We start from the raw sequence: 23,967 nt of genomic DNA, 5'->3' as shown, positions 1-23,967 counted from the left end.
GTATGCATGTGAGCTACCAGAAGCTGTTATTATGCATATGAGCTACCAGTAGTTGTTAGTATGCATGTCAGCTACCAGTAGTTGTTAGTATGCATGTGAGCTACCAGTAGTTGTTAGTCTGCATGTGAACTACCAGTAGTTGTTAGTATGCATGTGAGCTACCAGTAGTTGTTAGTATGCATGTGAGCTACCAGTAGTTGTTAGTATGCATGTGAGCTACCAGTAGTTGTTAGTATGCATGTGAGCTACCAGTAGTTGTTAGTATGCATGTGAGCTACCAGTATTTGTTAGTATGCATGTGAACTACCAGTAGTTGTTAGTATGCATGTGCGCTACCAGTAGTTGTTAGTATGCATGTGAACTACAAGTAGTTGTTAGTATGCATGTCAGCTACCAGTAGTTGTTAGTATGCATGTGAGCTACCAGTAGTTGTTAGTATGCATGTGAACTACCAGTAGTTGTTAGTATGCATGTGAACTACCAGTAGTTGTTAGAATGCATGTGAGCTACCAGTAGTTGTTAGTATGCATGTGAGCTACCAGTAGCTGTTAGTGTGCATGTGAGCTACCAGTAGTTGTTAGTATGCATGTGAACTACCAGTAGTTGTTAGTATGCATGTGAGCTACCAGTAGTTGTTAGTATGCATGTGAACTACCAGTAGTTGTTAGTATGCATGTGAGCTACCAGTAGTTGTTAGTATGCATGTGAACTACCAGTAGTTGTTAGTATGCATGTGAGCTACCAGTAGTTGTTAGTATGCATGTGAACTACCAGTAGTTGTTAGTATGCATGTGAGCTACCAGAAGCTGTTATTATGCATATGAGCTACCAGTAGTTGTTAGTATGCATGTCAGCTACCAGTAGTTGTTAGTATGCATGTGAGCTACCAGTAGTTGTTAGTCTGCATGTGAACTACCAGTAGTTGTTAGTATGCATGTGAGCTACCAGTAGTTGTTAGTATGCATGTGAGCTACCAGTAGTTGTTAGTATGCATGTGAGCTACCAGTAGTTGTTAGTATGCATGTGAACTACCAGTAGTTGTTAGTATGCATGTGAGCTACCAGTAGTTGTTAGTATGCATGTGAGCTACCAGTAGTTGTTAGTATGCATGTGAACTACCAGTAGTTGTTAGTATGCATGTGAGCTACCAGTAGTTGTTAGTATGCATGTGAACTACCAGTAGTTGTTAGTATGCATGTCAGCTACCAGTAGTTGTTAGTATGCATGTGAGCTACCAGTAGTTGTTAGTATGCATGTGAACTACCAGTAGTTGTTAGTATGCATGTGAACTACCAGTAGTTGTTAGAATGCATGTGAGCTACCAGTAGTTGTTAGTATGCATGTGCTCTTATGTCGCTGGGTGCCTGGCTTTGACTTAGGAATCAGAACACATTTATCTACTGCCCTTGGCTCCCCTCTCTACGCTGACACACACACACACACACACACACACACACACACACACACACACACACACACACACACACACACACACACACACACACACACACACACATAAGCTTGGTGTGCGTGTGTGTGAGAGAGAGGCAGGGGCACATAGGTTGCCCAAAAAATGTGACCTATCCAGGACGCAGCTGTCACTTCAAGGCTGGGGGTACTTGTCCGTCACCTACCAGGAGACTCGACCACAGGGAGCGAAGGAGAGAGAGGGAGCGAGGGAGGGAGGGACAGGAAGCAAGGGAGAGAGAGGGAGCGAGGGAGAGGGAGGGAGCGAGGGAGAGACAGGGAGCGAGGGAGAGACAGGGAGCGAGGGAGAGAGAGGGAGTGAGGGAGAGACAGGGAGAGAGGGAGAGAGAGGGAGCGAGGGAGAGAGAGGGAGAGAGGGAGCGAGGGAGAAACAGGGAGCGAGGGAGAGACAAGGAGTGAGGGAGAGACAGGGAGAGAGGGAGAGTGAGGGAGAGAGAGGGAGCGAGGGAGAGAGAGGGAGCGAGGGAGGGACAGGGAGCGAGGGAGAGAGAGGGAGTGAGGGAGAGACAGGGAGAGAGGGAGAGAGAGGGAGCGAGGGAGAGAGAGGGAGAGAGAGAGAGGGAGCGAGGGAGAGACAGGGAGTGAGGGAGAGACAGGGAGAGAGGGAGAGAGAGGGAGAGAGAGAGAGGGAGCGAGGGAGAGAGCGGGAGATTAACTCCTGACAAGAAAAAAAGAGTAGTGTGGGTGCACTAGAGCCACTCTCCTTGAGTCCAAGTAGAGCCAGTTTGGATAGTGGTGACATTGGAGCCTCCATAGGTCAGATCTCTCTCTCTCTCTCCACTCTTCGGTGGGGTGTGAGCAGAGCCCCAGACCCCCTTCAAAGGGCTGTAACGGTGGCAGCTAAGTCTAGATGATCCAGGTGGACTTACACCAGGGGCTCCAGTGGACAGGGGCACAGGCAGAGAGAGGACACTTTCATTTGTTCCAGATGAAACATTTGGCTTCCCAGATCTTGTTACCTTAACTGGACTTTGCGAGGATGTGAAAAAAATGGATTGCATATTTTTCGGGGAGGTGACGAGGTAAGTTCATTATCAGGGGTTCATAATTGGGTTAAAGGCATGTTGTCCCTTCACTGGCATGATATTTATTGAGCGATTTGGGGTAACTTTATGATGATAAGTTAATTGGTTACCTTCTGTGTTTTATTTGCGTCTCCATAAGTGGACTTCATCTTTGCAGCTGCAAGTTCATTTCATTTGTGACAGTAACTTACTGTATATCTATGTAACCACAGACTCCAGATCAAATTGGAATGCTGAGAGGTACCTCTGACCAGCCTAGGAATAGATGTACCAATGGATGATTTCATGAGGATTGTTCCATACACTCAGTAACTGCATCCCATATCTAAAAGGCTGTCACTTGTTGAACATGAAGTGTTCAGAACCATGAGCACCAACCCAAAGAAAATGACGGAAGGCGGCACACACCTCAGTCGGGCCAAAGTTTCCCAGGACCAGGTAGTTCCGGAAACAGGGGACCCAGATCGAACCCCGCCGGTGTTCGTGCGCAAGCTCCGCAAGGCTGCAGTGGGGACAGGGTGTGATATCCGCCTGAGGGTGTCTGTGAGGGGTCAACCTGCCCCCTCTCTGTTTTGGTACCGTAACAATGATCTCCTGGCCCCGCCTGGGGAGAAGGATGTTGGGGGTCTGTGGATCAGGGATTGCAAGGCCAGTGATGCTGGTCTCTATACCTGCGTAGCCAGCAACTGCCTGGGGGAGGCTCAGAGCAGCGCCCTGCTTGCCGTTATGGACCTGGGAGAAGGTAACGTTGGGGAAACATTGGAACAACATTATGATTCATCTGTGTTTGCTAAGTATTGAAACATGGGGACAACCCTCACGAAACATTGTGTAAGTCTACAAGGGAAGCATGCAGGGAACATCTGTTATCCATCTACTTTTTAAAGGTGCTCGGTAAGCATAGGACCAATCTTTACAAAAGCCAACAACAATGTACCCAACAGGTTTGCAGGTGGTATATTTATTTCATTCCATCTCAAATAGCTGTCCATTCCACTCTAGAAAACCCTTGCTCTTTCAAAAGTACTTCAACCCTGCTCTTTCACAACGACTTCTACTGTAGAACCCGTCAGCTAGCAACACTTATCTTGAGAGGGGTGAGGTTAAATTTGGCTCCTCAGTCTAAATTGAGACGTAGCGGTTTAGGGTGGGGCTGGTGTGACCCCCCATGTCATCTGTCGCTGTGATCTTGTAGCAGTTGAACCCTTCACCTCTGACCCCCTGGTTGGATGATTGTTGTTGTTTTGCCGTTTGGAGCAAACTGAAGTGATATGGCGGCCATTTTGTCCAGGATGTAACTGAGAGATGGAGAGAGATGGAGAGAGAGAGAGATTACTCCATTTGAATGACTGTAAATAGATGTTTGTGTATTTATTTGTGTATTTACAGTATCACATTTGGGCCTGCAGAGCTGTCCCTTTAATAAATCTAATAAAGGAATCAGACAAATGCTATGTGGCTCACCAGTCAGTAAAGGCCATGTCATTAGTCTGGACCACATCACATGAGAGAATGAACAGTTGTAACTGGAGCTCCACACGTAGTGTCCCACAACCCAATGCCATCCAACACATTGTCTGTCTGTGTCCCAAATTGCACTCCACTCTCTATATAGTGGCAGCGGAGGCCGCTGAGAGACAACGGCTCATAATAATGGCTGGAACAAAGTAAATTGAATGGCATCAAACACCTGGAAACCATGTGTTTGATGTATTTGATATCATTCCACCGCTTCCGCTCCAGCCATTACCACGAGCCCGTCCTCCCCAATTAAGGAAATAGGAATCCATTTTGGGACGCAGGACAGAATCTTTCGGTGAGAACGCTATTAAAGGGAAGACGATACGACGAAGGACACTTTTTGTACTTTGTGCGTGGTGAAGCCGAAAGCATTGCCCTGATCCCCTTGTTTCATAAGATACTAGTTATAATTAGAATGCTTTGGAGGGCTCCTTTGCTGAGGGTGGGAGTTCTGACGGCATAAATTCACCGTAACAGACATTCAGCTGAAGCCTGAGAGAGATGGATCGGCCTTTTTGAAAGGCTAGACGAGGAACTCTAACTCACTCCCCTCTCATCTCATCTTCTTTATACTCCCCTTCAGCTCTCACTCACTCCCCCCTCTCTATTCATCTATTTCCTTGCCCTTTTATCGGTTCTCATTCTTCCCACCTCTCTCTCTTGATCTTCCTCTGCAATCACTGCCCTTCCTTTCCACCATACTCCTCTCCCCTCTCTCCCTTTCCTGGGGACGTCTTTGGCCTTCGCCAGACAATCTCTGCTTATCACTTTCTGCCCCCATACCTTCTCTCCCTTTCACTCCACTCTTCTCCCCCTCTCTCCTCAGCCCTCTCTCCTCTCCCCTCTCCACCTCTCTCCTCAGCCTTCTCCCCCTCTCTCCTCAGCCGTCTCCCCCTCTCTACTCACCCATCACACCCTCTTGTTTTCTCCTCACCTCTCTCCCCTCTCCTGTTGACATCTTGGTCTTATACTTGAGTCTCTGCCTAGAACCTTCTACCCCTCTCTTGTCATGTCTGTGTCTCTCTCCTCCTGGTGGGTCTCTGTGTCTATTTCTTCTCCTGGTGGGTTTCTATGTCTATCTCTCCTCCTGGTGGGTCTCTGTGTCTATTTCTTCTCCTGGTGGGTTTCTATGTCTATCTCTCCTCCTGGTGGGTCTCTGTGTCTCTCTCTCCTCCTGGTGGGTCTCTGTGTCTCTCTCTCCTCCTGGTGGGTCTCTGTGTCTCTCTCTCCTCCTGGTGGGTCTCTGTGTCTCTCTCTCCTCCTGGTGGGTCTCTGTGTCTCTCTCCTCCTGGTGGGTCTCTGTGTCTCTCTCTCCCTCCTGGTGGGTCTCTGTGTCTCTCTCTCCCTCCTGGTGGGTCTCTGTGTCTCTCTCCTCCTGGTAGGTCTCTATGTCTATCTTTCCTCCTGGTGGGTCTCTGTGTCTATCTCCTCCTGGTGGGTCTCTGTGTCTCTCTCCTCCTGGTGGGTCTCTGTGTCTATCTCTCCTCCTGTTGGGTCTCTGTGTCTCTCTCTCCTCCTGGTGGGTCTCTGTGTCTCTCTCCTCCTGGTGGGTCTCTGTGTCTCTCTCCTCCTAGTGGGTCTCTGTGTCTATCTCTCCTCCTGGTGGGTCTCTGTGTCTATCTCTCCTCCTGGTGGGTCTCTGTGTCTATCTCTCCTCCTGGTGGGTCTCTGTGTCTCTCTCTCCTCCTGGTGGGTCTCTGTGTCTCTCTCCTCCTGGTGGGTCTCTGTGTCTCTCTCCTCCTGGTGGGTCTCTATGTCTCTCTCCTCCTGGTGGGTTTCTGTGTTTCTCTCCTCCTGGTGGGTCTCTGTGTCTCTCTCCTCCTGGTAGGTCTCTATGTCTATCTTTCCACCTGGTGGGTCTCTGTGTCTCTCTCCTCCTGGTGGGTCTCTGTATCTATCTCTCCTCCGGTGGGTCTCTATGTCTATCTCTCCTCCTGGTGGGTCTCTGTCTCTCTCTCCTCCTGGTGGGTTTCTGTGTCTCTCTCTCCTCCTGGTGGGTCTCTGTGTCACTCTCCTCCTGGTGGGTCTCTGTGTCTCTCTCCTCCTGGTGGGTCTCTGTGTCTATCTCTCCTCCTGGTGAGTCTCTGTGTCTCTCGCCCTCCTGGTGGGTTTCTATGTCTATCTCTCCTCCTGGTGGGTCTCTGTCTCTCTCTCCTCCTGGTGGGTTTCTGTGTCTCTCTCTCCTCCTGGTGGGTCTCTGTGTCTCTCTCCTCCTGGTGTGTCTCTGTGTCTCTCTCCTCCTGGTGGGTCTCTATGTCTATCTCTCCTCCTGGTGGGTCTCTGTGTCTCTCTCCTCCTGGTGGGTCTCTGTGTCTCTCTCCCCCTGGTGGGTCTCTGTGTCTCTCTCCTTCTAGTGGGTCTCTGTGTCTCTCTCCTCCTGGTGGGTCTCTGTGTCTCTCTCCTCCTGGTGGGTCTCCATGTCTATCTCTCCAGAATGCAACAGTACATGGATACTCCCATGCTTGGTAGGACATGAACTCTATCCTCCTCCGGCTCTGGCCCATATTCCACAACTACGGTTTGTTATGCCAAATATCGTGACTGTCCACTCCAGTGTCCTTGTGGATCTAGGAAGTTTCAGTGTGGCTATGCTATGCTAACCAGAACTCTACTGTAATTTAACGACCCCGTGACAAGTTGACAGGGTGGATTCCCACCCTCAGAATATATTTACTGTGCAGTTACAGACCCATGTCTTAGACTCACACTGTCGATGGGTATATATGCACTCCAGAATTTGGTATACGTGTCTAACATTTGATATCCTCAAGCAGGAGACCGATTTAGTGACATCAGACATAGTGGTGAACAATCCCCTTCAGATTTAGAATGTAATGTAGTCCACCACCACACTCTGCACATGTGTTTTTAGTCTGTCAAATTGATACTGGTTTTGGTCCGTCATTCAAAAGTTCACCTCTACTTTTTATAGTTACTTAAAGATCAAATCGGCTTTAGGGGAAACAGAGACAATGTTCTCCCTCAGAGCCAGTGGTGGAAAAAGTACCCAAATTGTCATACTTGAGTAAAAGTAAAGATATCTTAATAGAAAATGACTCAAGTAAAAGTGACCCAGTAAAATACTACTTCATTAAAATTCTAAAAGTATTTGGTTTTAAATATACTTAAGTATCAAAAGTAAATGTAATTGCTAAAATATACTTAAGTATCAGAAGTAAAAGTAAACATCATTTAAAATTCCTTATATTAAGCAAACCAGACAGCATGACTTTCTTGATTTTTTAATTTATGGATAGCCAGGGGCACACTCCAACATCATTTACAAATGAAGCATTTGTGTTTAGTGAGTCCGCCAGATCAGAGGCAGTAGGGATGACCAGGGATGTTCTGTTGATAAGTGTGTGAATTGGACCATTTTCCAGTCCTGCTAAGCATTCAAAATGACACGAGTACTTTTGTGTGTCAGGGAAAATGTATGGAGTAAAAAGTACATTATTTTCTTTAGGAATGTAGTGGAGTAAAAGTAAGTATAGTAAAGTACAGACACCCTAAAAAACAACTTACGTAGTACCTTAAAGTATTTTTATTTAACTACTTTACACCACTGCCCAGAGCCTTTGTTATTGTAATGATGATTGAACAAAGGTGGAGGCATGTTCGGCAGCATTGAAAAAACAACGACAGTACATATTCTGCTGTTCTATCGCAAGTGCGATGATGTCAGATGGGAAAAAACAGTGTTTGTTGTTACTTGTATGTTGTTGAAATATCTCAAACAGATGTTAGTCTTGAAAACATGACCCTAGGCAACACAGTGACTGTTACGTTCGTTGATGGAAGGATTGGACCAAGGTGCAGCGTGGTAGGCGAACATTTTACTTTTATTTAAAATGAACCCCGACGAAACGTAACGTTCAGTAGGGCTACACAGCACAATACCAAAAACAAGATCCCACAAACTAAGGTGGGAAAAAGGCTGCCTAAGTATGATCCCCAATCAGAGACAACGATAGACAGCTGCCTCTGATTGGGAACCATACCCGGCAAACAAAGAAATAGAAAAACTAGAATGCCCACCAAAATCACACCTTGACCTAACCAAATAGAGAAATAAAAAGGCTCTCTAAGGTCAGGGCGTGACAGTGACTAGGGTCTGGTTTCAAGGATGGACTGTTTTGGCAAAGAGGAACTACCTCACTGCCTACATCAATACTTTATCAGCTTGAATAAAACACAAAATAGTAGCTAGCAATACGGAGATCACCTTCAACCTTCACTAAAACCACTGCAAAGGTTTTGCCTGCAAACTTTGGTTTTGAGTTGCGATGTTCTGGCATGTCTGGCTTGTGATTTGAGTCCCCAGATTTTTTTTTCTTTATCGACGTAGGCAGTGATGTACTTCCTCTACGCCAAAAGAGTCCATCATTGAAACCTAGTCACTGTGTTGCCTAAGGACGGGTTTTGAAGACTAAACAGACATAGCAGTTTCACCATTAAGGATTCCAGCTTTAAAGCAGCTTGTTGAAGTTATCCACGGCTGACAACGATATCTTTGCCATGTTCATTGGCTGTCAAAACAGACAGAAATGTAAACAACTCCCACTAAATAAGTTGTGTTCAAACTTTCTCTGTTCTTTAATGAGTTCAGATTCTGTTTCAATGCATCACAGGATCACAGGAAGCCTTCTTCAGTCTGTCACTAGTATGGGGTTTCTCAGTCCAAGCAGAGAGTCAGACAGGACAGTAAAGATTGTTTCAGCCCTGTCTGTAATCTCCTTATTACAGGAGGGCAGGTCCACTGTAAGGGTACAGAGCAGGGGTAACAGGGGTGTACAATAGCCCACTCGAAATAGACCACCGGGCTTGGTGTTGTTGCGTTGGAGTAAGGGGGAACGGGTGAGAGAGAGAGAGGGCCTGAGTGAGGCAGAGGGAACCGTCAGGCGCATTGAGGCAGCCATCTTAAGGAATATGTCCTCACCCTGGCCATGAAGTAGACAGGACATCTAGGAGTCTGGGAGGAGAAGCCATTTTAAGGATCTCATATTCACCCCTACCTCCATGGGATTGGGATACACATTCCAACAAAGGAGAAGTGGCCATTTTGAAATAAGTCATCCTTACCTCACTAAGGTCAGAATTGGAGGGTAAAACCAGGAAGAACTGTCAAGTGTAGAGGAATGGGCTTAGATTGTGATTTGATGGTGATTTGCGAGTTCGACAAGACGGACGTTTGATTAACGAGGATTACACATCTGAGAGGCCCAATGTTAAAAGAATAAGATAGTGAGACAGATATCAACTGGAGCCATGCTAAAGAAGGAGTATCTGGATGCTCGGAAGGCTTTGAGAAGTGTGAGGGACGGTGTGACCGGCCCCAGGAGAAAGAAACCCAAAGGTGAGTGTTAGAACTCCTTCTAACCAACCACGGAAAACATGGGCTCTTGAGTAGGTTATTTGTTACTGTTCAGCTATCTATTATCTTATGACAATCTGATGTTGTTGTGCTTACTGGGACGAAGTCTGAAGTAAAAAAGGACGGGACCATGATGAGGTCACAACGGACACAGATGACCTCATCAGACTCATATTGTCTACTGATCATTCTCTTCCATTACTTCCTTATAGAATATTGAATCGTACAACGCCATTGACCTATTTTTCTAATTGTAGTTGGGGACCAGGATGTTTCAAACCTAACAGGTGGTGGCTGGCTGACAGGCTTCCAGTGCAAACCAATAATACTCATCTAATGAGCAGGCAATTCACAGCATCCCCCGATGATGACAACTAGACACACACTGCCTCTGAGGATAGACTATTTTTCTAGGCTCTCAACTATTAACAGACGCTGAGAAAAATGACTGGGCATTGCATACATAAAATTACTGTACTATGTACTGCAAATACTAGGGAGTACATTGTTTCAAAGGATAATATTGCAATACTTCAAAGACTCAGCTGTGGGTTGCAGTTGTAAATACATTATCTCCCACCAGTGAGGGTCACCCCCCCCCCAAGTTGTCTGTATGTCTGTCAGCCCGACGGCCTGTCTCTCTGGTCAAAAGGATAGATACAGTACCTTCTAATTTTAGTCCATATTGTAGGCATAGAGTATCTCATAGTATCTCTCTCAGTCTCTCTCTGCCCCCCTCTCTCTCTTTCTCTCCTTCTCTCAGTCTCTCTCTGCCCCCTCTCTCTCCTCTCTTTATCACCCCAGTCCACTCTCCAGTCCTGTGGCTAACACAGACCAGACCTAGAGAATGAGATAAACTAGCAAGAGGCATCTATGTGATGTGAAATCCCATTACATTCCCAGAATGCATCACAGTGCATGGTCACGGACCACAATGTATCGCCATATTCAGTGATGTAAAGTACTTAAGTAAAAATACTTTAAAGTACTACTTAAGTAGTTTTTTTGGGGTATCTGTACTTTACTATTTATATTTTTGACAAGTTTTACTTTTACTTCACTACATTCCTAAAGAAAATATTGTACCATATTGTACTCCATACATTTTCCCTGACAACCAAAAGTACTTACATTTTTAATACATTTTGAATGCTTAGCAGGACAGGAACATTTTGAAATTCATGCACTTATCAAGAGAACACGTGGTCATCCCTACGACCTCTGGTCTGGTGGACTCACTAAACACAACAGCATCTTTTGCAAATAATGTCTGAGTGTTGGAGTGTGCCCCTGGCTATCTGTAAATAATGTCTGAGTGTTGGAGTGTGCCCCTGGCGATCTGTAAATAATGTCTGAGTGTTGGAGTGTGCCCCTGGCTATCTGTAAATAATATCTGAGTGTTGGAGTGTGCCCCTGGCTATCTGTAAATAATGTCTGAGTGTTGGAGTGTGATCCTGGTTATCTGTAAATAATGTCTGAGTGTTGGAGTGTGCCCCTGGCTATCTGTAAATAATGTCTGAGTGTTGGAGTGTGACCCTGGCTATCTGTAAATAATGTCTGAGTGTTGGAGTGTGACCCTGGCTATCTGTAAATAATGTCTGAGTGTTGGAGTGTGACCCTGGCTATCTGTAAATAATATCTGAGTGTTGGAGTGTGCCCCTGGCTATCTGTAAATAATGTCTGAGTGTTGGAGTGCGATCCTGGCTATCTGTAAATAATGTCTGAGTGTTGGAGTGTGCCCCTGGCTATCTGTAAATAATGTCTGAGTGTTGGAGTGTGATCCTGGTTATCTGTAAATAATGTCTGAGTGTTGGAGTGTACCCCTGGCTATCTGTAAATAATGTCTGAGTGTTGGAGTGTGACCCTGGCTATCTGTAAATAATGTCTGAGTGTTGGAGTGTGCCCCTGGCTATCTGTAAATAATGTCTGAGTGTTGGAGTGTGATCCTGGTTATCTGTAAATAATGTCTGAGTGTTGGAGTGTGCCCCTGGCTATCTGTAAATAATGTCTGAGTGTTGGAGTGTGCCCCTGGCTATCTGTAAATAATGTCTGAGTGTTGGAGTGTGCCCCTGGCTATCTGTAAATAATGTCTGAGTGTTGGAGTGTGACCCTGGCTATCTGTAAATAATGTCTGAGTGTTGGAGTGTGACCCTGGCTGTCTGTAAATAATGTCTGAGTGTTGGAGTGTGACCCTGGCTATCTGTAAATAATGTCTGAGTGTTGGAGTGTGACCCTGGCTATCTGTAAATAATGTCTGAGTGTTGGAGTGTGACCCTGGCTATCTGTAAATAATATCTGAGTGTTGGAGTGTGCCCCTGGCTATCTGTAAATAATGTCTGAGTGTTGGAGTGTGACCCTGGCTATCTGTAAATAATGTCTGAGTGTTGGAGTGTGACCCTGGCTATCTGTAATTTTAAAAACAAGAAAATGGAGCCGTGTGCTTTGCTTACTATAAGGAATTTGAAATGATTTAAACTTTTACTTCTACTTTTGACACTTAAGTATATTTTAGCAATTACATTTACTTTTGATACTTAAGCATTTTTAAAACTAAATACTTTTAGACTTTTACTGCAGTAGTATTTTACTGGGTGACTTTCACTTTTACTTGAGTAACTTTCTATTAAGGTATCTATACTTTTACTCAAGTATGACAATTGGGTACTTTTTCCACCACTGGCCATATTAAGGGAACTGACCTATTTTGTCAGGTGAGGAAAGATGATCCTAGATCTGTACCAGGGGGAAATTTCACCCCGGAGCATGAGATGAGGTGTCTCTGTGTTTGGCCTGGCGCTGATCTTGTTTATGTCCCATGGTCTGAGGCCTGGAGGGGGCCAGGATTAGGTGATAGGATCAGGTTTCTGTGTGGTCGTCAGCAGTCAGTATAGACGTGCCCACTGTGTCTGTCACCTGGGCCTGGACCTCTATACCACCGTGTATCTCCACAGGGTCTGACTCTGAGCTACGTTTACAACAAAGGCATGGCTTCTGTTGTATTAAAAGGCTATTACAGTAGTAGAATGTACAAACCCACTGGGTAAAAACTGGTTGAATCAACGTTGTTTCCACGTCCTGTCAACCCTAAAATTAAACGTGATAATGTTGATCAATGTAAAAAACGTCATCAACCTAAAGGAATTTCGTCTTTTTTTGCCAAACCTACAACCTAAATCCAATGACAGGGTGATATTTTTGGTTGATTTCATGTTGAATTCATGTTAATTGACAACTTAACCAAATGTAAATCGAAGACGTTGAACTGACGTCTGTGCCCAGTAGGAAGTTTCCTCTAACTAGACAGGGCAACCGGAAACAAACATGTAGACCTGGGGAAACCTCAGGGCAAGAGGAATGATTACCTTGTCTTCCCCAGCACACGTCTAGATATGGGTTGTGACTAACGTGTTTTGGAGAAGGCTCTGGGTTCTTCTGTTGGGTATGACCGTGTCCTGTGGTTGGACCTGTAGCGCAAAGTGACTCATGTATAAAAACCAACTCGATTAAGATGCGCCCACAGCTGGGTCTGTTTTCTACCCCAGGGAGCTAATGCCAGATAAATGCCTCTGATAGAGTTGTGGGCCTGCAGAGAGTTCATCAGAGCTGCTCCACTGAAACCCCCCTCTGTCACAAAAACAATGGGCTTCCGTGAAGTCTGCTCTGTTTCTCATTGTTGTAAGCTCATTCAAGTAGAGTAAATGGTCTGCTGGCTACTGAATTGCATCAGCTGATTGAAGTGGAGTAAATGGTCTGCTTCCTATTGTATTGTATCAGCCAATTGATATCTGCATGGAAGTCATGTTGTTTTCATTTATTTTCATGTAACTGATGATGGGGAAGAAAGAGAGGAGAGGAAGCTTCTTTAGACTATAAAAGATACGCCCATTGTGTTACTATGGTGACTTACTGTGATATAACTGAATCCCCCCTAGGTCATTTGTCTGACAACGTATTGTAGCTTTGAAACCTGCTTCTTGGATTTTCATTGGACTGCTGTAATAGAAGGCAGTGTTATGATTGGTCCGGGGACATACTGATCCCAGTCGAGTGAATTGTGACTATCGTGGTGTATCCTGTATCGCACAGAGACCCTTGGTATTGATTACTCACTGCCAGAGAAAATCCCTTCTTTCTGGAGATGCATGGGGCGAGGTGATGGGGCAAGGATGAAGAGGGATGGAGGGAGATGAAGGGAGGTAGAGGGAGGGATGGGGAAAAGGGGAATGAAGAAAGAAAGAAAGAAAGAAAGGAAGAAAGGAAGGAAGGAAGGAAGGAAGGGAGGGAGGGAAGGAAGGAAGGAAGGAAGGAAGGAAGGAAGGAAGGAAGGAAGGAAGGAAGGAAGGAAGGAAGGAAGGAAGGAAGGAAGGAAGGAAGGAAGGAAGGAAGGAAGGAAGGAAGGAAGGAAGGAAGGAAGGAAGGAGAAGGCTTATAGCTATTGAGGCAGCTTTTGAGTGAAAAGGAACACTGTATTGTCTGTATTTTTTGAATTAGGGTGCATTCACTTACTTAGAAACAGCCAAATGGGTAAATAAACGACATTATTACGACCAATGGAGGCTTTAGCTATAAAAAGACTTGTCTATTGCGACGTCTGTGAATGGTTGGCTTTCTCTGATTTATGGGCATGTGGTAATATCCCCTGGGTATTGACTCTGTGTATCACACCTATAAACAGTAGCGTGTCTCACATAACAATGATAAAAAAGTGGATTTCTCAGCATAGCAGTCAATCGCAGTGTGAAAGATTTGGCCTAAATCTGAAAAAATGGCCATCTAGTTTCTGGGTGGTTTTTACAATGAGATCTGGGTCCGCCTGTTATTATTTTTAGATGAATTTGATGGATGTGGTGGACACAGATGTATCTGAGAGAACAATACATTATGCTGTGTGTGTGTGTGTGTGTGTGTGTGAGTGAGTGAGTGAGTGAGTGAGTGAGTGAGTGAGTGAGTGAGTGAGTGAGTGAGTGAGTGAGTGAGTGAGTGAGTGAGTGAGTGAGTGAGTGAGTGAGTGAGTGAGTGAGGCCTGTAATAAGAAGGGAGGATTGGTAGGGAGGAGGATGTGTTCTCTTCACCTTTCCTCGTTCCATAATTCCTTTCACCACATCTGTTTGTTTCATGATCTGTTATTTCTAGTTGATGATTATTCCTGTGAGAACCGTAGAACGGGGAGGCAGGGTACAAAGACATCATCATCTTTTCCCACATCATTTATTGATGGTTAAGACTCCATTTCCCTCACACACTCTGACCTACTGACACATTAACGCAGGGTTTGCCAAACTCGGCCCTGGGGCCCCCCCTGGGTGCACGTTTTGGTTATTGCCCTGGCACTACACAGCTGATTCAAATAACCAAAGCCTGATGATGAGTTGGTTATTTTAGTGCAAAAACCAAAACATGCACCCAGGGGGGGGCCCAGGACCCAGTTTGGGAAACCCTGCACTAACGTAGTGAGAGAGATACACTGTGTATAAAACACCACAAAGACAAACGCACAACCTACTGTTGATGTCAAATGTACAGTTCCTATTGATTTGTGTATCTGTCAGAGACTATGGCGTGCACAGCTTGTATGTTGCACCAGCTAGCCATCAAGCTAATCTATCTACGCCATTTGTAGTGTTGGGGACAGAGTTGAAGCAGAGCGAGATAAATGGAGAGGGGCAATTCTGCTCTGTTCACTGGTGCATATAACTGATTGCTATTTAGCGTGAAGTCAGATTTAGTAGAATGTCACAGACATGGACCATGAATGTATAATTGATGCCCTGGGGGTGGGGAGGCTGTTTTCCGAAGGCTGCATTCTTCCTCTCCTCTGTGAAGATACTGGAGCTGAAGAGAATAAAGCAGAGGAGGAGAGGAGAGAGGGATCCCGAAAAAAGAGGCAGTTTGGATTAAGGATTTGGATTTTGGGGAGGGTGGGGTTGGAAGCGGGGCACACTTCAACTGTGGGTTTATGATGTCAACAGAACGGAGGGAACTCTGTCTGATTCTATTTCCCACTTTCTATTCTCCCTCCATCTCTATTGGTCTGTCTTTCTCTCTACCCTCTCCTCTCTCTCCTGCTCCCTCTGTGCCTCCCCTCTGCTCTCTCATTGTCTGCTCTCTCTCTCTCTCTCTTTCTCATTCTTGGCGGCTATCTCTCCTCTCCTCCCATTCCTCCTGCTGCTGCTGTGTCAGAGGAGACAGAGAGGATGCTTTAGAGGAGCAGGTAGTTTTCCTTCCTCCGGATCACACCTCTCCACTGTTGTCCTCACGGGTTGGGGTCTCAATCTGTTCCTCTCTGGCTGGCTGCTGTTGCTCCGAGGAGGGGCTTGGATGAAGGAGGGAGGGATGGGCTGGAGGGGATGGAGTCCGGCTCGGCTTGTGTCAGCGTTCGGCTGAACATTTTCTCCTCCGGCAGCAGTCAGAGCATAGTCTGCTACGTCAGAGTGATGCTGCTCACCTTGGCGGATAAACACTCTCACTCTCACACAAAGACACCTGGATTTTGTGGATTGTAATCCCCGAACGTTCCTCCTCTCATCCAGACCAGAGGATTATAAACACCCACGCGTGTGAAGAGAGCTCAATCTATTTACATGGTTTGTGTGAGAATTATTGTGGTTGGCCCACACTCCATTTGGGTAGGATCACAGCAGTGATGTTTTGCTGAGCAAGTGCCACAGGTAATCTGCAACCCAGAGGAGGGCATCGAGAGAGAGAAAGAGAGAGAGTAAGAGAGATAGAGAGGCACTACTTCTAGACATGAAGAAAATCTGGTCCAAGAAGAGGTTCCAGGTGAGTCTCTACCTTTCAGACACAAAGTTGCTTTGTTACACTTAGTGCATGCTCTTTTCTAAGCCGTTTTCTCATGGAGTACTACAGAGCTATAATGGCTTTGTGATAGATTCCTAGAACCAAGAGGAGAAGGATACATACTTTGTTGCCCCACCCTTTTACCATTTTACCAGTAAACACAGATCTTTGTTGCTATAGGTTAATAAATCCAGGACTGTACAGTAGGTCTTGTGTAGTATAGTTCTCTGTGTGGAATGTCCTCTGTGTCCTCTTTTTTTCTTCTCCATTTATATTATAAATGTTCCATTTGTAACACATTTTATTCTAATCAGCATATGTGTACCCTACAACATGTATCCTGGCAGAGAACATCTGATATTTTGGTTTGACATTGGGTTTACCTGTGTGATCTGGGGAGAATAGAGAAGTGTGTCACTGGGCCACAGTGCAGACAACTGATAGGTAGCACCAGATGACCAAGTACAATTATGTGGTACAATATGTACGACACAGTCTATATTCTGAAATAACCATATAAACCTTGTGAAATCTCCGCTCCAAACTCTGGCATAAACAGTATAGAGCTTTGAGGAAACTATGGTGCCCAGTGATTACCTAGCCTTGCCAAGCCAGAAACCTTTACTGCGCAGAAATGCAGTTTGTGCCTGGTTCTGCCTACTACAGACGTAGCATCTTAATTTGATCGCTCTTTTGTTGCTGAGATGCAAACTTCTGGTCTATTCAAGTTTTAAAAAGGCTTCTAAAGTTTGTAATTTCCCCTTTCAAATGTCAGACTTAGCCCTAATGAAACATGTATCTACCCCTACAAAAAATGTCCATTAATATAATAATATTAACATTATAATTAATATTAATATTATAATCCACATAATAATTCATATTTCCTGTTGCTGCAGGATTATTTTCCTGCTGTAGCAAACCTGCTCAAATGAAGATCCTACATCTGTATGTGTTGATATGATTGCCTAGAGTTCCCCATAATCAGGAACAGGAGATTGACAATGGACGCTTCTAGTTGCTTCGGTTGTTTTTTTGTCTCACTGTGGCCACCAGGCAACACTTCATCACCAGGCTCTGGCTGGCAAGTAGCAATAGGCATGGTACTTAGAGAGCAGAGCAGCCTGATTGATCTAGCAGTTGAATCATTACTTTGCTCTGACTTCAGGGTTTCCTTTGCCTCTGTACTGTAATGAGTCATTCCATTGAGCTCTCTGTGAGCTCTTCAAGGTCCTGATCGATGGTTGGTCATAGGAGTCATAGGAGTAATCAAAGGTCATAGGAGTCATTGGAGTCATTAAAGGTCATAGGAGTCATTGGAGTCATTAAAGGTCATAGGAGTCATTGGAGTCATTAAATGTCATAGGAGTCATTGGAAGTAATGACTTATCAAGTTATCAGTGTGTAGGTTTTTAGATTAGGTTATAAGGATGTAGGATGCAGGACATTATGGAGTTTGAGATATGAGCTTCTTCTCTTGTTTGGGCCTTTTCTTTTGGATTCTGACAAAAATGGAATCCTCTGATTTCAGTAACTCATTAAATTTCATGACTGTTGTAGTTTTTGCTGGTTTGACTCATGCAACCCTCTGTCTCTCTATTATTTCAGAGGACCGGACACTCCACCAAGACGTTTGGAAGGTTCACCCATGGTGTGTTTTCTGTATGAGTTATTACACAGTTATTACTTAGTAATTACACAGTTAATAATAGTAATTACACGGTTAATAATAATTATTACACAGTTAAGAATGGTTTTACACAGTTAATAATGGTTATTACACAGTTATTAATACATAGTTATTACACAGAAACTGAGTTTTACTGTGCATATTTAGCTTGTTGTATCTGAGAACCACTTAACGCTTTCTGTATTAAAAAAGATCCTTGTTAAAAAAAATGATTTAGTACAGAGATTTTATGCATTTTTCATGTTATAATTGCTGCTAGGAAAAAGACAGTGGGCTTTTTTATTATTTGGCTGTCAGAATGCCTCTCCTCCGCCCCCACAAGCAATTTTCTTGTAACCATATTGTTGCCTCTCTGCATAACATCACAGAATGAATCATTTCTGAGGGCCTTAGTTTAGCATAACATCTGGAATCTCAGTCAAACAGAAATGCTCACAGCTCCTTTTCCAAATCATATTTCCACCCAACTGTTAATCTAATCCACGGTGTATATTGCAGCTAGACATTTTGAATTACAGCCTCTCATATTGCTGAGTCGATATTCCTTGCACAGTGTGTGTCCAGCTATTTAGTCCCATCCCACTTGGTACAGATGGGTGAACCCAAATACACAAGGAAATTGACTGTTAAAACTGTATGATCACTGTTATTGTCTATTTCACATTTACCCCTTCTTCTGTCATTTAGCAGATACTGTTATCCAAAGCAACATGACAGTGAAACGAGGCATAACCCATTTGCTTGCCTTTTCCTTAGCAAGCTCCAGCAGTAGGCTATCTAAGCGTATGTGTCAGGGTTGGCACTTGGTCTGGTGATTTTAGACTCTAATGGGTATGGAGCAGATTGGTCGTGTGGGTGAGAGAGATGGTGGTTTCTATAGTAACTGTGCTCTCCCGTCTGCCCTCTCTTCCTGCCACTATGGAAGCGAAGTTTTCCGCTCCTGCCGAAAGCAAAGCTATGGTAAACCAGTCTTGTTTTCTCTCGCGCTCTCGTTGTCATCTTTCTGTTCTCTCTCTCTCTCTCTCTCTCTCTCTCTCTCTCTCTCTCTCTCTCTCTCTCTCTCTCTCTCTCTCTCTTCTTTGTTATTATTGATTTGCCATAGGGGACTTTTTGTAGATTTTTGTTACGTCTACAAGCCAAGATACTGTTATGAAAGAGGTCCTCCCATGTTTGCCTAAACTCATTTCCTCTTCTCTTTCTTTATTTATCATTTTCTATCTATTTGATTTCTCTGTCTCTTGAATATGTCTATTGCTCTATTCCAAACATTTCCACAGGGTTTTGCACTATACACCATTTAGTTCTGACCATGTGACAGTTTCTTCTAGTGTTTCACCCATTAATAATGTCCTTTTAAGTCTCTTAAGTGGTTCATGTTTTTTCTTAACATCTTCCCTAGAAATGTCAGCTTCTTTGTAACTTCTCTATTGATCTCATCAAAGGTCGCTGAATCGACTTCTCTTCTTTGAGATGATTTGCACAAGGCCTCCAAATCAAAGGCCACAGTCACAGTACTTATTGGGTGCTTATATCTGTTAAAGAGATAGAGTGCAAGTCAAACGTCTGGACACACCAACTCATTCCAGGGTTTTTCTTTATTTGTACTATTTTCTACATTGTAGAATAACCCAAAAAAATCTAAATATATGTCAGCTGTGTTGTGACAAGGTAGGGTGGTATACAGAAGATAGTCCTATTTGGTAAAAGACCAAGTCCATATTATGGCAAGAAAAACTAAAATAAGCAATAAACGACAGTCCATCATTACTTTAAGACATGAAGGACAGTCAATTCGGAAAATTTCAAGAACTTTGCAAGTTTTTTAAAGTGCAGTCGCCTAAACCATCAAGTGTTATGATGAAACTGAATCTCATGATGACCGCCACAGGAAAGGAAGACCCAGAGTTACCTCTGCTGCAGAGGATAAGTTCATTAGAGTTACCAGCCCCAGAAATTTCAGCACAAGTAAATGCTTCACAGAGTTCAAGTAACAGACACATCTCAACATCAACTGTTCAGAGGAGACTGCGTGAATCAGGCCTTCATGGTTGAATTGCTGCAAAGAAACCAATACTAAAGGACACCAATAATAATAAGAAACTTGCTTGGGCCAACAAACATGAGCTATGGACATTAGACCGGTGGAAATCTGTCCTTTGGTCTGATGAGTCCAAATGTTTTATTTTTGGTTCCAACCGCCGTGCCTTTGTGAATTGCAGAGTAGGTGAACGGATGATCTCATCATGTGTGGTTCCCACCGTGAAGCATGGAGGAGGAGGTGTGATGGTGTGGGGGTGCTTTGCTGCTGACACTGTCAGTGATTTATTTAGAATTCAAGGCATACTTAACCAGCATGGATATCACAGCATTCTGCAACAATACGCCATCCCATCTGGTTTGGGCTTAGTGGGACTATCATTTGTTTTTTCAACAGGACAATGACCCAACACACCTCCAGGCTGTGTAATGGCTATTTGACCAAGAAGGAGAGTGATGGAGTGCTACATCAGATGACCTGACCTCCACAATCACCCAACCTCAACCCAATTGAGATGGTTTGGGATAAGTTGGACTGCAGAGTGAAGGAAAAGCATCCAACAAGTGCTCAGCATATGTGGGAACTCCTTCAAGACTGGTGGAAACGCATTCCAGATGAAGCTGGTTGAGAGAATGTCAAGAGTGTGCAAAGCTGTCATCAAGGCAAAGGGTGGCTACTTTGAAGAATCTAAAATATATAATCTAAAATATATTTTGATTTGTTGAACACTTTTTTGGTCACTACATGATTCCATATGTGTTATTTCATAGTTTTGATGTCTTCACTACTATTCTACAATGTAGAAAATAGTAAAAATAAAGAAAAACCCTTGAATGAGTAGGTGTGTCCAAACTTTTGACTGGTACTGTATATTAATCACCATAAATGAGTGGGCTAAAGGGCACTGTTGCAGTTAAAAGAGGTATAATGGTCCTTACTGATGTTGTCTTCTGTAGGGGTCAATAGACTTCCAATGGGTTTGGAATGGAATGGATGCTAGTCTGGTTTCAGCACTAGCCTGCTCTGGTTCCAGTAACATACCTAGTTAGAACCGACTGGTAGCCAGTCTAGAAGGTTGTTTCTATAAAGGTATTTCAACCAGTCTAGTGGTGTATTTCTAGAGGCCACATCTGGCTTCATATCACGGTTCAGTGACTCCCCTTGTATTACCTCTGAAGGAGACCTGCCAAGGCTCAACTCTATTGCCCATTATCCTCTCTGTCGCTAAGTGAAAATGATGTGTCATTTGTCACCGTGACTCAGACTCAGCTGTTGTTTTATTCCTCTCTCGGTTTCTTCTCACCCTCCTCTTCCTCATCTTCCTCCCCTCAGACTCTGAAACCACAGAGGATGAAGCCACGGAGCCCCAGGTACCCATGGAAACCAAGGAAGGACCTGGCGGGCGGCACCAGGACAAGGCTGGCCGTAGAGTGCCTGCAGGTAATTCACTTAATTCATTAACTTGAGCATGATCTGTGATTTAAAGGCCCGTCCTTAATCAAGTCTGTAAATCAGGTTTCCGGGATTAAGACATAAGCATAATTCTTCTGCCGCTAAGTAAATGCATGTGTTTGCATGGCTTTAGCGTGACTGTCGGTTATGGCACTATGTATGTTGGCATAAGCCCTACTCGTTGGATGAAACGTATATATGATGTGACAGACTCCTTTAATCCTTCACGCCATGATGTAATGGTGTGACAATATGACATTCTGACCTACATGCTGCCAGGTAACCTCTTGGAGCCGTTGCATTCTCTGTCTGTCTGTCTGTCTGTCTGTCTGTCTGTCTGTCTGTCTGTCTGTCTGTCTGTCTGTCTGTCTGTCTGTCTGTCTGTCTGTCTGTCTGTCTGTCTGTCTGTCTGTCTGTCTGTCTGTCTGTCTGTCTGTCTGTCTGTCTGTCTGTCTGTCTGTCTGTCTGTCTGTCTGTCTGTCTGTCTGTCTGTCTGTCTGTCTGTCTGTCTGTGTCACTGCCACCCTACAGAGTTATGGTCTGGATAGAGAGCCCTGGCTTTCAGAAAACAGAGCATTTCCCCATCGTGAACATCACATTATGCCGCCCCTTTACTTACAGCACCAACTCTTTGTGTATGAAAATATGGATGAAACAGGACTTGATAGGGACTGATGATGATTTGTTATGGGGGTATGACAGTGCTCATCGGTGCCACCAAAGCAGATGCTTCACAACAGGGGTCACCAGCCTGTCTAAATGTAGTCCATGAATATGGATACACTCCTCTAGCAGCACAAATCTATTTTCAATTCTGTCGTCCTTGCTCGGTTGTAAAGAGACTGTTTGCACTTTCTAAGGTTTTGTGTTGACAGACCGAGAGTGCCGTCGTTCCCAAAAGAGGAGAGAAGAAGAGAGAGTGGTGCTATCAAATGAGAGTGGAGGAGTGATTCAGGGTTTGTTCTTTTCATACAAAGGAACCAACACAAAGACATGGCTTTCACTCATCGCCCCACCTGCAGTGAGATGTGGAATACATTACCAAATATCAACCAGATAACAATGCAAATTGCATTTCCTCGAATAACTGTCCCTTAGCTCAGCACAGAAATCATCTTCACTAATAATGTAGCTCATGCATGTAAATTATATTCCACCAGCTAATTTAATTTATTTCCCCCAAAATAAAAAATAAATTCTTAATGGGTTAAAACAGAACCTTTTGTTAACTGATAATGCATACATGTAGGATGGTTGTGGTTAGTAAGGTGTTGTGTGAGGATAATGTCTTTCATCATCATAAGCTTCAGAATGAGTTCCACACCTGCGTGGGAGGATTAGTAGACCACTCCCCTTCCTTCCACCTGGAGCGCCCGGAGAAGCACTGCCAGAGGGAATCCACCTCACTGCCAGAGAGGCTTTTAAGGATCTGCACGGCAAGATTTTGGAAGGCTGTTTGCTTTTATCAGTAGGCCCCGTCCTCCTTCTACTACAGTTTGCTCATATTGAGCTTTTTAGAGATCTGAATTTGTGTTTTGTCTGTGGAGCTGAGTCTGTTTAGAACCCTCAGTGCTTGTGGGAGATGCTGCTTGCTTATTTTCCCTCGTTTCCTAGTCTCGTCCCAATAAATGGGTTTAGTCGTTAAAGGAAGCTGCTGACTTTAAGTTCTTTCAGCTGCCGACGCATTTCTGTCTCCATCTCCACTCGATAAAATGTCAATCACTATCTGATTGATCGAGCTCGGGGGTTGTTTCAATGCTTGGGGTGGAACACATTTGCTTATTTCCTTCTTTCCCGCCTCTCTACTTAATCAATCATCTTTGTTGGTTTAGACATTCCTCCAGTGCTTGTCTTAACTCTCCCTCCCCCTCTCTCTCTCTCTCTCTCTCTCTCTCTCTCTCTCTCTCTCTCTCTCTCGTTCTCTCTCTTCTCTCTCTCTCTCTCTCTCTCTCTCTCTCTCTCGCTCCGTCTCCCTGTCTCTCATGCTCCCTCCTTCTTTCCCCCCCTACTCTCTCCTCCCTCTCTCTCTCCTTTATTTCTTAATTTCTCTCTCTCTAATCCACATTCTTCTTTAAGTCTCCATCTCCAGTCTGACCCCTGACCCCTGTCCTCTGTCCCTGCAGGTGAAGGATGTAGGATGATGGACTCCAGCCCTGACCGGAGGGCCACCCTTCCTGGGGGCCATGACCCAGTGGTGGAGAGGGAGCTCATGGCTTTGGGCTCGCGGCCCCCAGGGGCCCAGGATCCAACACACCCCGGCAGGCAAGCTCTCTGCGGCGGGACCGATGGGGGGCCAGGGGCCCTAGTCAGACACCTGGGTGTGGAGCCCTTGATCCGGGCGTCACACGCTAACCTGGCTCGCACTAACCAACCCATGCTGGGGTCGGAGGAAAGTGTGTCTGTAGGAAGCGACTACTATGGAAGCATGTTCAGCCTCTACAGGGGAAGAACATTTTCCATGCCTTTATAGGGACAACTTTTTATTTTCACTGATTAGAAAAAGAGTGGCCTCCAAAACCAATTCCCCAGTTTTAACAGATACAACAAACGCAAAATATTACACATCATGATTTTCCTAGAT

General features: G+C 44.7%; 1 protein-coding gene across 9 annotated transcripts in view; it reads left to right on the top strand.

The window, feature by feature from the left end:
• The first annotated feature begins 2,019 nt into the window (after nt 1-2,019).
• LOC106575605 (striated muscle preferentially expressed protein kinase) overlaps nt 2,020-23,967 on the top strand; it is a 56,192-nt gene continuing 34,244 nt past the window's right edge. For 2 of the 9 annotated variants that reach the window (XR_014381129.1, XM_082963543.1), the window contains exons 1-4: nt 2,020-2,510; nt 2,726-3,255; nt 21,267-21,374; nt 23,510-23,648. Coding sequence is in view for 8 of the 9 variants with exons in the window: in XM_082963543.1 (XP_082819669.1) it covers nt 2,880-3,255; nt 21,267-21,374; nt 23,510-23,648 (623 nt within the window). In the remaining variant the exon portion in view is untranslated. Of the gene's footprint in view, nt 2,511-2,725; nt 3,256-14,917; nt 16,189-17,814; nt 17,858-18,826; nt 18,857-21,266; nt 21,375-23,509; nt 23,649-23,967 lie in introns of those variants that run through there. The other 7 variants (XM_082963539.1, XM_082963537.1, XM_082963541.1 and 4 more) reach the window with 6 other exon arrangements.

The sequence above is a fragment of the Salmo salar genome, chromosome 17, assembly GCF_965601325.2.
Source record: "Salmo salar chromosome 17, fSalSal1, whole genome shotgun sequence".
NCBI lineage: Eukaryota > Metazoa > Chordata > Actinopteri > Salmoniformes > Salmonidae > Salmo > Salmo salar.
The sequence above is the reverse complement of the archived record's forward strand: the minus strand, read 5'-3'. Positions and strand labels throughout refer to the sequence as shown.